The 17,932-nt window shown below is 36.2% G+C and overlaps 1 protein-coding gene across 14 annotated transcripts in view; it reads right to left on the bottom strand.

Annotated features, from left to right (window-relative positions):
* KLC1 (kinesin light chain 1) overlaps window positions 1–17,932 on the bottom strand; it is a 77,094-nt gene that overhangs the window by 52,164 nt on the left and 6,998 nt on the right. For all 14 annotated transcript variants that reach the window (XR_003567988.1, XM_027849000.1, XM_027848999.1 and 11 more), the window contains exons 2-3: window positions 5,191–5,452; window positions 4,128–4,358 (exon numbers count right to left, since the gene is read on the bottom strand). Coding sequence is in view for 13 of the 14 variants with exons in the window: in XM_027849000.1 (XP_027704801.1) it covers window positions 4,128–4,358; window positions 5,191–5,451 (492 nt within the window). In the remaining variant the exon portion in view is untranslated. The remainder of the gene's footprint in view (window positions 1–4,127; window positions 4,359–5,190; window positions 5,453–17,932) is intronic.

Raw genomic sequence — 17,932 nt, 5'->3', positions numbered from 1 at the left:
TCTTTTAGCCTTAGTCCTCTCATCTGTAAACTCAATTAAACTAAACTACATTATCTCTAAGCTCCCCTCCAGCTTAAAATTCTATGATTTTATGAAATCTGCTTTCAACTTCTTGCTGATATCACCATTTGGAGCGAGAGGCCTTTAGAATCAAAATATTTAGGAGGGGCATAAAAGTTGTCCTTGAGTCTGAAAGTAATATCAATACCCAAAATGACATGGGGAATTGAGAAAAAAATTGAGCAGGGGAGGACTGCATTTCAAAAGAGTGACCTATTAAAGAGGGAGTGCAGAAGTTGTACTTCAAAGAGTACAAAGCTCTAAGGGAGACTCATTTGAAAAGCTAGCAGCCAAAATGAGTTCACTGGAAAAACCACTGCAAGTTCTGATGACATCATGGATATTAATGCTGATGTTCTTAGAACTGCAGCTTTAGCTGAATACTATAAGCAAAGTAGGAGAGCAAGGAATAGTTTACCTGTCAGATTTATGGAGAAATGAAGAATTTATGACCAAACAAGAGATAAAGAATATTATGAAATGCAAAATGGATAATTTTGATTAGATTAAATTGAAAAGTTTTTGCACAAAGTCAATGCAACTAAGATTAGAAGGGAAGCAGAAAACTGGTAAAGAATTTTTAAAACCAGTATCTCTGATAAAGGCCTCATTTCTAAAATATCTAGAGAACTGAATCAAATTTATAAGAATATAAGTCATTCCCCAATTGACAAATGGTCAAAGGATATGAACAGGCAGTTTTCAAAGGAAGAAATTAAAGCTATCTATAGTCATATGAAAAAATGCTCTAAATCACTATTGATTAGAGAAATGTAAATCAAAACAGCTCTGAGGGACCACATCACACCTATCAGATTGGCTAACAAGACAAAACAGGAAAATGATAAATGTTGGAGAAGATGTGAGAAAATTGGAACACTAATGAAGCACTGGTGAGGTTGTGAACTGATCCAACAATTCTGGAGAGCAATTTGGAACTACGCCCAGAGAGCTACAAAAATGTGCATACCCTTTGACCCAGAAATACTATTACTAGGTCTGTATCCCAAAGGAATCATGCAAATGGGAAAAAAGGACCCACATGTATAAAAATATTTATAGCAGCTCTTTTTGTGGTGGCAAAGAATCAGAAATTGAGGGGCTGCTAATCAATTGGGGAATGGCTGAAAAAATCGTGGTAAATGAATATAATGGAATACTATTGTTCCATAAGACATGGTGAGCACGCGGACTTCAGAAAAACCTCGAAAGAATTATATGGACTGAGGCCGAGTGAAGTAAGCAGAACCAGGAGAGTGTTGTACACAGTTACAGCCACATTGTGTGACTAACTTTGATAGACTTGGCTCTTCTCAGCAATGCAATGATCTAAGACAGCTCCAAAAGACTCGTGATGAAAAATATGCTATCCACATCCAGAGATAGAACTTTGAAGTCTTAATGCAGATGAAAGCATACTATTTGCTCTCTTTTTTGTTGTTGTTCTTTCGTTTTGTTTCTTCTTTCTTGTGGTTCCTTCCATTGGTTCTAATACTTCTTTACAACATGACTAATGTGAAAATGTTTAAATCTGAATGTATATGTAGAGACTGCATGCTGTCTTAGGGAAGGGGAGAAAATTTAAAACTCAAAAGTTTATGGAAGTGAATGTTAAAAACTAAAAATAAATAAATTAAAAATAGCAAAATTTTTTGAAACAGAACTGCAGCTTTAAATGCCGACACCAAGAGCAGCCACAGCAGTTAGAAAAAGCCCGAGTTATCAAATGGGAACAGCCATGATGGACTATGGAAGAAAGATATGTCTCTGTACAAATCCCTGCAATTACTCCAGGTGTTCTGAATAATGGAAGAATCGTAACTAGTTTTCAATCCTAGGTTTCCAAAGGTTCATTTTTAATGACTTCTTATTTGAAAGACATGAGCCCTACAACCATCATACTACATGGCTCCTTCACTATGCAATAATCTTGACAATACTCTTTTTCAGAGCAAGCAACAATGTTGCTGAACAAACTTTTTAAAACGACTAATTCCAATAATAAGACAACATACTAAAACCTATGGGATGTGCAGCAAAAGCAGTAATTTGAGGAAAATTTATATCTCTAAATGCTTACATCAATAAAGTAGAGAAAGAGCAGGCCAATGAATTGAGTATGCAATTTAAAAAACTAGAAAAAGAACAATAAAAATTCCCAATTAAACATCACACTGGAAAGCCTAAAAATTAATGGCAAGATTAATAAAATTCAATGTAAGAAAACCACTGAATTAATAAATAAAACTAAGGGTTAGTTTTATGGGAAAAAAAACCATAAAATAGATATACTATTGGTTAATATGACTGATTTTAAAAAAAGAGAAGAAAACCAAATTACTAGTATCAGAAATGAAAAGGGTGAATATACCACTAATGAAGATGAAATCAAAGCACTTATTAGGAGTTATTTTGCCCAATTATATGTCAATAAATTCAACAATTTAAGTGAAATAGAAGAATGCTTACAAAAATGTAAACTGTCTAGATTAACAGAAGAGGAAACAGAATATCTCAGTAAACCTATTTTAGAAAAAGAAATTGAACAGGCTACATAAATGAGCTCCCTGAGAAAAAAACATCAGGACCAGGTGGATTTAAAAGTGAATTCTACCAAACATTTAAAAATCAACTAATTCCAATATTAAATAAATTACTTGAAGTAATGGGCAAAAGAGTCCTACTAAACCCTTTTATGAAACAAATATGGTGGCTGATACCTAAAATCAGAAGAGCAAAAACAGAGAAAGAAAATCACAGACCAATTTCACTAATGAATATGGATGCAAAAAGCCTAAATAAAAAACTAGCCAGGAAACTCAACAATATATCACAAATATTATACAGTGAAGTAGGATTTATGACAGGAATGCAGGGATGGCTTAACATAAAAAAAACTATTAACATAACTGATTATATCAATAACAAAAGTAACAAAATCCATATGATTTACCATAAATTTATCTTTTACTCTGCTCTTTCCCTTCAACATTTACCTCCAAATATTTGACAAATCCTACATTCTATGTCCACAAAATCACTTGTTATCTATTCCTCTCTTCTCCATTCACATCTCAACATTTCCCTCCAAACATTTGCCAAGTCCTAGCATTCTCTGTCCACAAAATCATTTGTATCTAATTCCCCTCTTCTCCACTTAGACAGCCACTAATGAAGTTCAGGCCCTCATCATCATCATCACCTTTCATCTGGATTTATGTAATCATCTCTTAACTGATTTTCTGGCCTGTAGTTTCTCTCTTCCCTAATCCATCCTTCACATAGTTGCCAAATTAACCTTCTTAATGCAAAAACTTGACCCTATCATTGCCTTGCTTCAAAAAAAAAATCATCAATGGCTCTTCATTACCTACTGTAAGAAAATACAAGTCCCTTAACCTGGCTTTTAGGACCTTCAATAATCTGGGCTCCAACCTATCTTTCCAATTTCAATTCATTCTACTCTACTTTAGGCAGTCTACACTCCTGCCAAACTGAACTACATGCTATATAGTCTAATTGCATCCAGCTCTCCTTTTTTCTACAATCAAAAAGTCCATTCTCTCTACCCAGTAAAAGTAAAAGTAAAGTAAGCTCTTTGAGGACTATATGGTTTTTCATCTTTGTATCCCTAATAACAATGTAGGCACTTAATAAATATTTATTTAAATGAATACTCTGAAGTTCCAGGCTACATAATCCCTTCTGAACCAGAGATCTCTAGGAGTTCTAAGTTGCCATCTAAAATGTATTATTTGCAGAAACAACAAATAAAATACTGCCATTTTAATGTTTTGTATTTTAAAAACGCTTTAACAATCATCTCATTTGATCTTAACACATGTGAAAGGTAAGAACAATTATATACATTTAACAGAAAATGTAATTAAGGCACAGAAAGTCACAGATTTTTACAAAAGCACAAAGATAGTAATAGCCTCTTCTGTAACAATCACACTGAAAAGAATATTTACACAAAAGGAAACATACAGCTTCATAATACCTTAGAACTGAAAACTTCTAGTATCTTATAAACATGAACTGATTTTTAATAAACAGCTACTTACTGATGGAGAAATGTCATCATCATATTTTTTTAACTGATTCATGAATTCCAGGTGTTTCTTTTCTTCCTCCAGCTGAGCCACAGATTGCTCACTTTTTTGTAACTTCTGCTGTGTGTTAGCTAACTCATCCCGCAGCCATTGATTTTCCTGGCATAGACGGCGTACTTGGGCACGCAATTTCTGTTTCTCTGATTCAACTGCATTTAGATGGTTTGACAAGGCCATCATTACCTAGGACACAGAGAAAAAACTTAAATCGTGCCTTATAACATTCATCACCTTCCTAATTTTCTACTGAATTCTTAAGCTAAGAATTCAGAAAATTTGCTAAGTGTGAATATTTCTTTGATTTTAATTCCTCCAATATGTATATTCCTACAATCCATCCTACTGACATATAAATGAAACATGTAACTAGAGTTATGGCTCATAATAATGTATCCCAAATTATACGAAGTTTTAAACTTTCTCCCCATTAATAAAATGTGGAAAGAAAAAAAAAAACTGGCAAAGTGACCACTCAAAACCCTACATTAAAAACTCATAACATGAATAGAAAAAAAAAGTCTTAAAATTAGAGTAGGCATAGTCACATCTGATACTAAATAAATTCTTCTCTGAACATAAACTAGTTACAGCTTTTTTTTTAGCCAATTGGTAAATGAACAAAATAAATAAATGGCCAAAAGAAAGCCAAAGTGCTTTAATTTGTATCTTTTTTTTTTTGAAGAATTCAAATTCAAAAAGAAAGAGGGAAGTCAATAATTCTAAAACCCATCTTTATACTGTAGACCTACGTTAACATATACATAAGTCAGCAGTCCAAGACTGAGTCTCTTGGTTTTAATCCAACAAGCTCTCCCAATCTACATCTCAATTTATACAATTCATTTAATGTGAAGTTCTTACAATTGTCTTCCTTTTTTATATCAATGTCAATTCTAACAATGGTCTTTTTTTTTAACATCAATATCAAGTGTCTCATTTCCCCCTTACAATTTCAAATGTTAGTACTTCTCCATTTTTCCATCTAGATAAAGCTCAAACTCATTTCCCAATCTACCTGTGCCTCACTCAGCCCAAGTTCCAACATTTCCAGTGACTTGCGAATCATGTTCGATTTCTCTTCCACGAGATTGCTCTCATCATCTTTTTTCAAACACTTAAGTGTCTCAAGTAAACTTTGCAAGATAGAATTGTGTTCATTCTTCAGAGCTTCCAGTCCCTGAATCACTTGCTTTGTCTTAGAAATAATTTCATCCTGGGTAAGCTTCTCCAATTTGTCTTCCTTTAGGTACACCATTGTGGACATGTTGTCATACATTCTAGAATTTTAAAAATTACAATTAGCCAACAAACTAAATTTAAATCAACAGTTATTAACATCATTTAATTAATATCTAATTTCTCTAAACTGTGCACACCCTGTGCCCCAGCAATACAGCTCATTAGATTTACACCACAAACAGATCAAAGAAAGAAAAGACCTCCATGTACATATATATATTTACAGCAACTCTTTTCATGCTGGCCAAGAATTGGAAACTGAGAAATGGCTGAAGAAGTTACAGTATATGAATGTGATGGAATACTATTGTTCTGTAAGAAATGATGAAGGGGATGGTTTCAGAGAAACTAGGCAAGGTCTGTATGAATTAATACAAAGTGAAGAGAGCAGAACCAGGACAACAATTTATACAATAACAACAATATTGTAAAGACAAACAACTTTAAAAGACTTAGTAATTCTGATCAACACGATGAACAACCATAACTCCAGGGGAGTCATGATGATATATGCTATCCACATGCAGAGAGAAAATTCAAGACTGCAGAGTAAGACATACACACACACACACACACACACACACACGTGTGTGTGTGTGTGCACGCCCATGTACTGTATATGCACACACATGTATATTGGGGGGCATGACTAATGCAGGAATTTGTTTTACTTAATTATACACGTTCATAAATAAGAAAAAACAGTATGAAGTATGCTATATAAGCATTATCCCTATTTCACAAATGAGGAAACTAAGGCTTAGAGATGTTTAGTGACTTAACTAACTCACAATCTCTCTTGGAGTCAGTTTCATCTATTAAATGAAGGGGTTAGACTAGATTTCTAAAATCTCCTCTTTCAGTAAATCTATTACCCTATGATCCTATTGCTAAGGTTACACGCCAAGTGTCACTTGAACCCATCAGGCCTTTTGACTCCAAGCATAGTGTCCTTTCAATCAAACAACAATCAACAAACATTTATTAAGTACTATGTGTTAGGCACCATATAGGCAAAAATAAAACATGACGAAGAAAACGACCAGCATAAATGGTACCTGTTCAGACTTCAGAAAAATCTGGGAAGACTTATATGAACTGATGCTGAGTGAAATGGGCAGAACCAGGAGAACATTGTACATAGTAACAGCCACAATGTTTGATGACTGACTTTGATAGACTTGGCTCTTAGAAATGCAAGGATCTAAGACAACTCCAAAAGACTCATGATGGAAAATACTATCCACATCCAGAGAAAGAACTATGGAGTCTGAATGCAGATGGAAGCATACTATTTGCTCTCCTTTTCCTTTGTTGTTTTATTTTATTGCTTCATTCTCATGGTTCCTCTCATTAGTTCTAATTGTTCTTTACATCGTGACTAGTGGGAAAATATTTTTAATATGAATGTACAAGTAGAGCCTATATCAGATTGCATGCCATCTTGGCTGGGGGGCGGGGGTGGGGGGGATGAGAAGAAGGAGGGGAAGAAAATTTAAAACTCAAAATCTTATGGAAGTGAATGTTGAAAACTAAAAATAAATTTATTTTTTAAAAAAGTAAATGGTACCTGTTACCTGAATTAAATCATCTCAAATATCTATAATATGTAACTAAATTAGCAAGAGTAATTATTAAACTTTATTAAGAAAAATTCAATATTACAAGATGGAAAGATTATAGCCTATTGATTATGAGCCAGTATGATACCCATCACCTTATCAAAATATAAAAGACAGAAGAAATTTTTCTACTAGGCCATGGGAAAAAAAAAATAGGACCAATGTGTAAAAGTTAAAAGGAGAAAGATTGTGGCTCAACATAAAGAAAAACATCCTAACAGTAAAGCTGCCCAAAAAAGGAATGAACTGGTCAGAAAAAACATCCAAATAATCAGAACTGTCCAAAAATCAAATGGGCTCTATTCAGGGAAGCAAATGAGTCCCCCATCACTAGAAGACTTGAAGCTATTGGCTAGATGACCAATACTGGGTAAGCAGTAGATGTAATTCTATTACTTGGTTAAGAAAACAGAACTTGATACTCCATCCCTCTAAATTCACCCTTCCTGTTGAGGGTACTACTATCCTTCCTAGTTGCCCATTCTCACAACCTCAGTCATCCTCAACCTTATACTTGCCTCTCCCTTTCCCTTACCCACTCCCACATACACGTCCTTTTCAATCAGTTGTCAAGGCTTGATAATTCCACCTACATGTCATCTGAGGCATCCTTTTCATTTCCTTTTCTCTCCATTCATACAGCTACCACCTAATTCAGGACCTTCTCATATCTCATCTGAACCACTGCAATAACCTAACTGAACTCCCAGCTTCCAGTCTCCCCCCTCTTCCTTCTTATCCTCTTAATAAAACTGCCCAAAAAAATCTTCCAAAAGCTTAAGTCTGGCTATGTCACTGCTATGCTCCAGAATATTCTGTGGCTCTTTAATCTGTCACTTAGTTTGACATTTAAAACCCTTCCACAATCTAGCTACAGCCCATCTTTCCAGGCTTATTGTACACTGTTCTGCATTACATATTCTATATTACAGAACACTGGCCTACTTACTGTTTCCCAAACTCAGCATTCCATCTCCTACCTCTGCACTGGCTATATCCCCCCATGCCTTGAATGTACACCCTTTTCACCTCCATCTCTTAGAATCCCTAGCTTCCCTTAAGCCTCAGCTATGCAATTCTTAACAAAAGTCTTTCCTTAGTGAAATTTTGTGAATCTTTAATGAACCAGTTCAACTCTACACTATCCTCTGCACAGGAATCTCTTGCTCCCTTGTCCTATCATATGCTCATGCTTTACCAAACCCTAAATTATGCCCACCACCTTCTGCCTCCTTTGTTCCTATTCACATGCTGTGGAACACATGATGACTGGGTTTGCTACAAATTTACGTTCTCTAATATTAATTTACTGCAGCTAAACAATCAATTTACTCTGATTTAATCTATATCCAACTTACCACGGAAGCTATTTCAAATCTTGTCTTCTCTCTAGAAGCCTTCCACTCTCCTCATCCTTTCAACTGAGAACCTCAACTTATACTTTTTCAAGAAATAGACGCTATTTCCCCTAAAGTCCCTTGTCTCCTCATCTCACATCTTTCTGGCACTGAAGGTATAACTACTTTTGTAAATTTTTACTATGTGATTTAGATTACTCTCCAGAAAAAGATCCTACCAGTTTGCAATTTCTGTCATACTACCTAACACTTCCCAACTGTTGTCTGTAAATTTGTTAAATATGCCTTCAACATCTTCAGATTTGCAAGTCTTAATTCCTATCTGAATGTTTGATTCCACCCCCTCCTAACTTCTCCAGGATTTTTCTTCAGTTACTCAGTTCTTACTCTCTTCTCTAACATGCATCTTCAATTTCTCCCCTTCCATTGGCTCTTTGCCATTTACTACAAACATTCTCCGGTTTCCCCAATCCATAAACAAGAAAACATTTCTCTCAAGCCTTCCATCAAACTACTGTCTCATTTCTTTCCTTTTCACTGAATTTCTGAAAATGTAGTCTAAATGTCATGCCTTACTTCTTTATCACTTGAAATCTGGTTTTCACTCCCAGCACTCTCTCCTATTTCTCATTTTCCCTGACTTCTCTGCAGCTAATCCCCCCTCCTTCTGGATATACCAGCCTCCCTTCACTTTTAAAATGCTACAATCTCCTGGTTTTCCTAATCACATCACGGACAAAGTAGCACATAAGTTGTGTTTTGTAAAGGGGGACAGATTTCAATAGGCAGAGATTTGAGAAGTGGTGGGAAAAAAAGTTCAGTTCAGTCCAAGCATGAAGAATGGAATGAGCAAAGTCACAGAGACAGGCTAAGGTAGAATAAGGTCAGGGACACTAAGGAGCCCAGTTTGATTAGACCATAGGAGGGCTTAAAGGAGAATACTGTGCAAAAGACTGTAAAGGGAGACTGATTCAGATTAAAGAAGATCATGAAAGGCACACTAAAGAATTCATTCTGTTGTTGTTCAATTGTGTCTGACTCTTCATGATCCCATTTGAGGTTTTCTTGGCAAAGATGCTGGGGTAGTTTGCCATTTCCTTCTCTAGCTCATTTTACAGATGAGGAAACTGAGGGAAACAAGGTTAAGTGACTTGCCTAGGGTCACACAGCTATTAAGTGTCTGAGGCCAGATTTGAACTCAGGAAAATGAATCTCCCTGACTCTGGGTGGGGACTCTCTATCCACTGTACCACCTAGTTGCCCCCAAGGAATTCATCTTTTTAATCTTAGTATAAAACATCTATTCAGGCCATCCTGCTCTCTACTTTTCTACTGGTATCCTACTCCTTCACACCTGGACTTCCAGAATTTCCTCTGTCCCTGAGAGAGTTTTGCCTGAGCTCTATACAACTAACCATAGACACATCTTATTAGCACTTGCCCTGCTGCTGTTGGAATCTCACCTTTTATCTTCCTCATCTATAGAGAGACTTAGACAAGATGATCTCTCAGGTCTCTGCCAGCACTATCCGTGATTAAATGGTTATTTGGAGCCATGAGAAAAAAATTCAGCTAAGTTTTTAATAGTATTTAAGAACAATATTATTTTGCTTCAAAAAATGGTCCCTACTACAGTATTTTTTCCTCTCCATTTACCAATAAAGGTTAGATTCTTTGTTTTATCAATCTGTGCCCCATTTTGAAAATGTGCTTTCCTTTTCAAAGGAAAGCATTCACTACTATTTACATGAAATTAAGATAGGCAGTGTCTATAAAATATTAATACTCATCTTCTTTTTTAAAAAGGAAAGCGATTTTTAAAGCAAAAAGGTTTGAAATTTTTCAGAGGAAACTACAAAAATACTCGAGGGAATTTTTTTTTATTAGTGTCCTCTCATATAAAAATGAAGGAAAGAAAACAAACAGGATAGAACGTTTTTGTTAAACTCCATGTTTTACCAAATGCAGCCAAGTTAACTGAATCCAACAAAACAAAAATGACAAAGAAACCAAATGAACTGTCATTTGTTTTTACAAAAGGCAAGTGGTCCAAAAAATAATTTAAAATTTGCTGATCAGTCTCATAATAGAGAGGGGAAAAGGGAAAAGTAGGTTGGTAATATCATTTGTGTGTCACTAACAGTAATTTTCCTTTGATAAAAGGGTGGTGTACATTTTAACTACAAAAAAAAAAATATTTTAAATGGATACTTCGAATAGGTCCTGTGAGGGGAGAAGATAAAGAATCTGAAACTCTGAAATAATCTATATTCAAAGTTTTACTACAGTGCAAAACTCAATATTGACCAGATCCTTCCACATAGGGCTAGGATCAAGAGTTCAACCACATGGTAATTCAATTTGATGAATATTAAGCATCTATCTTCAATGTGTTTTATGCTGGTAATAGAAAGCCAAAACCTGGCCCAGTGCTCAAGGGGTTGATTCTCTAATGAGGCATGAGCGGCATAAAGTTTACATGTTAAGTATGGTACAAGATAGAAGACAAAGAATCTATGTTTGCCAAATTGCTGAAAATCAGATTATAAAACAGTTGTGTCTCCAGACCTCTGCTCTTCTATAGTGCTGTTATACTTCAACTGTAACTAAATCTGCTGGCAAGGACCTCAACATTCTAGTGCTGAATGTTTGCTAGCAAGTTCAACAGCTATCCAATTCATCAAAGCACCTATGAGGTAAACAGAGTGATAGGAACATCTTAAGGGAGAAAAAAGCTACGACACATTTTACAATAATTCCAATTTTTTAAAAATAATTTGACAATTCTCATCCTTCTACATCCCCATGACAAAAAAAAAACTGCCCCATATATCTCCAATCTATGAAGTACATTTCAGATTAATTTCTGCTCTCTGTCCTCTGTCCTTATAATGTGATTATGAAATTTACAAATACCTTTATCACCATCTAGTCTAGGTTCTCAAATTTTTTGAATAGAATAGAATCTATTTTTTTTTCTAAATCCTACTCTAGTACTCCTGCGAAGCCATACTATTAGTCAGTCAATAGGAATTATTAAACACTTAAGTTCCAGGTACTATGCTAACCCCCTGATGTTACAAAGAAAGGCAAAAATATAGACCCTACTCTCAAGTAGCTCACCTTACTAATGGCAGAGATAACATGCAGATAAATCATGTACATTTAAGATATATACAGTTTAAATCAAAGGTAATCTATAAGGAGAAGACACTAACAACTGGTGGGACCAGAGGATGACACTTTAGGAAGATCACTTTTGACAGCTGAGTGGAGGATTGCCTTGAGTAGGGAAAGACTTGAGTCAGAGATACCAACTAGGAGGCTACTGCATTATTCCAGGCGTGAGGTGATAAGAACCTATACAAAGATGATGGTTAAGTGAGTGAAGGGGATACCTATAAAAAAGATATTGGGGAAGGTTAAAATGACAAGATCTGACAATAGATTTATATGGGGTAACTGTGAGTAAGCAGATGAGAATTTCACTGATATTATGAGCTTTGATGACTAAGAAAATGGTGATGCCCTTGAGAGTAATTGAGAAGTTTAGAAGGTCTGGGGAGAAAAAATTCTGTTCTGTTCTGGATATGCTGAGTTCAAGATGCCTATAGGACAACCATTTTAAGATCTCCAAGTGGAAATCGGTAAGTCAAGACTGGAGCTCAAAAGAGAGATTAGGCCTAGATATACAGAACTAGAAATCATCTATGTAGACAAGAGTTAGATAAATGGAAGTTGATGAAACCACCAAGCAAGATAGCATAAAGGAAAAAGAGGGCCAGGAAACAGAACTTTGGGGGACCTAGCCCATGTTTAGTGGCTATTATCTGCAAGAAGAGCCAGCAAAGGAGATTTAGAAGGAGCAGTTTTACAAAAACCTGGGAGAGTATCAAAAAGGACAGGGTGATCAATATGTCCAAAAGCTACCAAGAAGTCAAGATTCAAAAGAGGTCATTAGATTTAGCAATTAATGAGGCCATCTCTAACTTTAGAGAGCAGTTTCAGTTTAATGAGGTCAGAAGATAGACTGCAAAGGATTGAAAAGAGACTGAGAGGAAAAGCAGAGGCATCTAGTTTGGACAGCTTTATCAAGGAGGTTAACCAAGGAGAAGGAATATAAAATGATAACTAGAGGTGATGGTAGAATCAAGTGAAGAGTTTTTTAAGGTGAGGAATAACATGAGCATGTTTGTAGGCAGCAAAAAAGGAGCCAGTAACACGGAGAGATAGAAGATTAGAAAGACAGTGAGGTCAGTCTGACGGAGAAGATGGGGAAGGAATAGGATTAAGGGTGCATGTAGATGGGTCTGCCTTCGCAAAGAAGAGAGCCCCCTCTTAACTGGAGACAGGGGTGAAGGAACTGATGGTGTAGGAAATGTCTGAGTGATGTGAGAAAAGGATGGGAGAAGAAGCGATTCTGGCGGAACGGTCTGAATTTTTCAGTGAAGTATATAAAGCAAGGTCCTCAGCTGAGAGGGTGGGTAGAAGGGGTGTCATAAGAGGATAAAGGACTGAAACAGCTGCTGTGATGAGTAGATTAGCAAATTAAGGAGGTGTAAAAGAACTGCCTAGATGAAGTGAGGACCCAGTTGAGATTATGTAAGTTTATAGTAGACCCAATCAGTTCCATCATTTTCTCCAGCTTCATTTACATGAATAAGAGCAAAAGAGGCAGACGGTAAGAATAATATAAGGTTGGGATTTGGCAACACATGTTCTGGGAGACAGCCATCTGAAGTGTTGGAGAAGGCCCTAGGATAAGGCCAGAGCAGGGTATCTGGAAAGAGAGTTAGTATAAGGCACTGGGAAAAGGCCCTGGGACAAAGGTTGAGGCCTGGATGGAGAGAAGTTGGAAAGGCTCTGAGATAAAGAAGGTGACCAAGAGGCAAGTTAGTTCCCACAGGCACTGGGGAAGACCACAGGACTAAGACAATGGCCAGGAGGCAAATAAACTCCACTCCATCTGGGAGGGCCCTGATGAAGATTGGGGCTCAGCTGGCAAATATAACTTCTTACCTTTAACAATTAATTATTAATCTCTAGCTGGGGAGTTAAAAGTACCAAGAAAGGGAGTTTTCTAAGACCTCAGTACAGAAAGGGTTTGACATTTATACCATAACCAAAAAACAAGTTAAAAAACACACAGGAATCTAGGATGACAAGAATAGAAGCACTGATTGTTTTATAATTTTTTAAAAACAGAATATAGGGACAGCTAGGTGGCATAGAGGATAGAGCTCCGGCCTTGGAGTTAGGAGGACCTGAGTTCAAATGCGACCTCAGACACTTGACACTTACTAGCTGTGTGACCCTGAGCAAGTCACTTAACCCCAAATGCCTCACCAAAAAGCAAAAAAAAAAAGTAAAAACAGAAGTATAGTTTAAAAACTTTCTTGAAAGATAGCCAAAAAAAAAAAACCCAAAACAACCCAACAAGTGAAAATTACCTACTTATTTAAGAAACAGGTACCAATGCCCATAATGGTAAAGAAAGTAGATAAGGAAAAACCTAACAGAAAAAAAATGACTTAATTCATGCAAATGTTTTAATCAAAAATCCTGTTTCAAATGCTATACTGAACTGGTCACAAAGGCAATTCTGAGTTATATAAATAATCTGTGAATTATTTGCCTACAAATGACAGTTCAACCCATGAGAGCAAAATGGCACGACCAAGAATTTTAATATTAGAAGAAATGCTGAACACTAAGATCAGAGTCCTGAAATATCCCATAGTCAAAATAAAGTGGACAATGAAAGCCTCTGCTTGAAGACAACACAGGACTAGCCTAAAAGTTACAAGAAAAATTAAGCAAATGTTACATATAGATGCCAAAGTCAGAGAGCCTGCTATGGATTAAATAGTGATCCACTATCAAAAGCTGCAGAAATTCTTTAAAAAAATCAATATAAAATAGTAACTTTTACCACTGTCAAGGAGATCACTTGGCAACACTACGAAAGCCAAAAATTAAGGTGAAGAGATAAAAGTCATGTCTGATCCATAAAGTGAATGGCTTCACCATAAATTTTAGATTTCAAAATGAAAGTATTTTTCCTGAATATTCAAAATATTCCAACCCAAAACTGTGAGTTTCTTCAGAGAAACAGAAAATAACTATAATAGGTTACTTTTATTCTTTTAACATAATGTTTTTCATATACTATCATATGCTTACTCAAAGGACAAAAAAAAAAAGAAATTCCTATAATTTGGCTCACTTCAATGGGTAGATATTTAAAGTAAATTTTCCCATTTTCAGGGTTGCATAAAAGTTTTTATGCACGTGGCATAATTCAGACCTCCTCCAGTACCCTGCTTTTTTTTTTTTTTAAAGGATCGTGCAGTTAGACCTGAAACTTCATTTATATATGTCACAAGTTTGAAATAGATGGACTTGGTCACATGACCAACAAAATAGAGGACTAGATAGTGTCTTCAAATCTCATGACCTCTTGAACCTCTCCAAAATAGGAATCATACACAAGAGATCAAGCAATTGAGCGCTCTCTGTGGTCTAGGACACCAAGAATCCAAATGAGGTCTAACAACAGAGAATACTAATCCCTAACCCCGGAATTTGCTCACTCAACACCCCTTCCTAAATGGGCAGCAGGGCTAAACCACAGGGCTTGCAACAGCATTCAACCTCGCAGCGGAAACCCAAACTCCAAAGACAGAAACTTGCTAAGGCTCCCAACAGCAACTTGATAGTTGTCAGTGCTGCAACAGAGCTCAACCACAGAACTGATGAACAGAGGGAAAGGGGACAGGAAATGTGTGTGGCTGTCCAGGACTCCACTGAGGCTGAAAGAGCCCAGCATCCAGCTGGATCCAGTTCTGTTCCCCAGAGGTCACAGAGGAGGCAAAGGCTAGTGAGCTGTGAATTGCTCAGGATAGGAGGCTGAAACTCTTGACATACAGCACCCAGAGAAACCACCATCAAAGGGGAGGGAGTCAGAAGGTAAGCAATAGGAGAAAGCAGAGGTGGGAAAAAAGACTAAAATTACCAAAGATCTCAAGAGGAAGAAAACTTAAGACCTTGAGCACAATCAAATAAATCAGCAGGGAAGATATTAATAGAAGAAATAAATATGGCCCCCAGATTAGGTTTTAAAAAAAAGTTCAGCCATCTATGAGGAAGTATTCTAAGACAAAGGAAAATAAATCAACACTTGATGAGGCAGAGGACCCTGTGGATTCTCAAGAGAGTATGAAACCACACAGATGTTCCTGAATGTTTTAAAAGAGAAATGAGAATTGTGAAAATAGAATTTATTGGCTGCAAAGCAGAAAAAATTAGGAAAATAGAAAAACTTAAATCCTCAATTGCAAATTTCACCAAAGAAACGAAAGCTAGAGTAATTGATTGGGTATGCAAATACATAAAAGTGAAGGACAATCTTGGACAAGTAAAAAGGAATAAGATTAAAAGAAAGCATGATTCTCCACACAAGGAAAACACACTGATCTCAAAGACTAGATGCACAGAATCAACTTAAGGATTATAGGTCTTCTAGAAAAACACAAGTGAAATAAATGGATCAAGGTCACATTTTTTAATGGAGGAAAACAGAAGTATCTTTCACAACTATGGCTAGGGAAAAAATGTATAACCATGATAGGAGATTACAAAAGAAAGCATTTTGATTACGTGAAATTGAAAAGCTTTTTGATAAACAGATCAATGCAGCTAGGTTAAAAAATGAAATTATTGATTGGGAAAAATATCTTTGCACCAAATATCTTTGATGAGGGCCTGATGGCCAAGATAAATAGATAACTAACACAAATATACAAGAACCCTTTCCCAATAGATAAATGATCGAGGGATCAACAATCCTTGAATCTGAATTTTAATTAACCAAATAAAATACTGTAGAAAATAACTAAGAAGAGAAATGCAAATTAAAACAACTTTCAGGTTCCACCTCACACCCAGCAAATTAGCAAAGGTGACAAAAAGAAATAGTCTATGTTAGAGGAACTATCATGAGATAAGCAGCAATAAGACTATTGTTAGCAGAGATGTGAGTTAATCCAGACATTCTGGGATGTCCTGGATGATGACAAGAACAGAGACCATGCCATATGAGAATCAGCTCAAGGAAATGAGTTGCTAAGTTGCTTAGCTTGGAGAAGACGAGAAAGGTGAGATAGGAGAAAGGATGGACGTTATTTGGAAACCATCTTCTTGGTACCAGAAGCATAGAAGGAACAAGGAAGGGGTTGAAGTTGCAGAGCCAGATTTAGGATTGATATAAGGGGAAAAATCCTAAAATGAGAGCTATGCAAAAATAGAAGGGGCTACCTCATGATATAGTAGGCTCCCCCAACTAAGGATCTTCAAGAAAAGCTAGGGCCCTTGAAATTCCTTCCAATTTAGATTCTGTCATTGTTTGAGAAATAACACTCTGATTTATTCTCCCATGTTTGTTTGTTTTTTCTCCAAAAAAATTAGCAAAATTGAAAGAGCAAAAATTATGAAATAAGAGATGCAATAAAGCTAAAATGAGATTTCACAAATAATGGAAATAGAGTTGGAGGAGATGTGGGAAGAGAGGCATACTAGTCGTGCATTTGTTGATGGAGCTGTGAATAAGAGAAACCATTCTGAAAAGCAAGTTGGAATTACACAAATAAAGTGACTGAAATGATCATATCCTCTTACTCAGACATTCCAATATGAGGAAGTCATTGATAAGCAAGTCCCCAAAATACTTATAGCACACTTTTTTATAACAGCAAAGAATTGGAAACAAAGTGGATATCCATCGATTAGAGAATGGCTACACAAACTGTGGTACATCAATGCAATATTACTACTCTATAAAAAAGATACACTCGGAGAGTTAAGAGAGAGGTGGCCTACAAATGGAAATATGACAAATAAGACATAGCAGCAGTCTAAGTCCCGGATGAAAACTTTGACAACCATTCACCCAGTCACTGCAGCTCATATAATCAACCTGTTGTCTTCACCAAGAGAACAGAGAATGAGACTGAGAGATTGAGAATGAAAGAGGGAAGGATGCTCAGGAAAACAGAAATGAACTATTGTCTGTTCCATGTTTAGTCATCTTAAAATAATCTGTATTCAGCTTTTTATGTTATTTTTTTTTTGATGAGGTAATTGGGGTTAAGTGACTTGCCCAAATTCACACAGTTAGTAAGCGTTATGTGTCTGAGGCCAAATTTGAACTTAGGTCCTCCTGACTCCAGTGCCAGTGCTCTATTCACTGAACCACCTAGCTGCCCCAGCTTCTTATGCTATTGAATAGTCTTTAGTTCAGGACATTTGGCCCCCTGTTCCTTTCTTTCCTCCTATCTCCCCCCCCAAAAAAACCACTCCTCCTGTTTGCTTTTCATTTTACAATTATGGATTAAAAACATTTCAAATCAAAATGTATGGCTGAAATAACACATTTAACAAACTAGGCCTCAAGTCAAATCAACCAACTAACAATTAACTAATAATAGAGCCTTCCTTCTTGTTAACAAAAGATTAGGGCAGTAATTGAAAAAAAGTCCCT

The sequence above is a fragment of the Vombatus ursinus genome, unplaced genomic scaffold (genome assembly GCF_900497805.2).
Source record: "Vombatus ursinus unplaced genomic scaffold, bare-nosed wombat genome assembly UNPS02007284.1, whole genome shotgun sequence".
In the NCBI taxonomy this organism is placed as follows: Eukaryota; Metazoa; Chordata; class Mammalia; order Diprotodontia; family Vombatidae; genus Vombatus; species Vombatus ursinus.
Note: the sequence above shows the minus strand (reverse complement) of the source record. Positions and strands in the feature narration are given on the sequence as shown.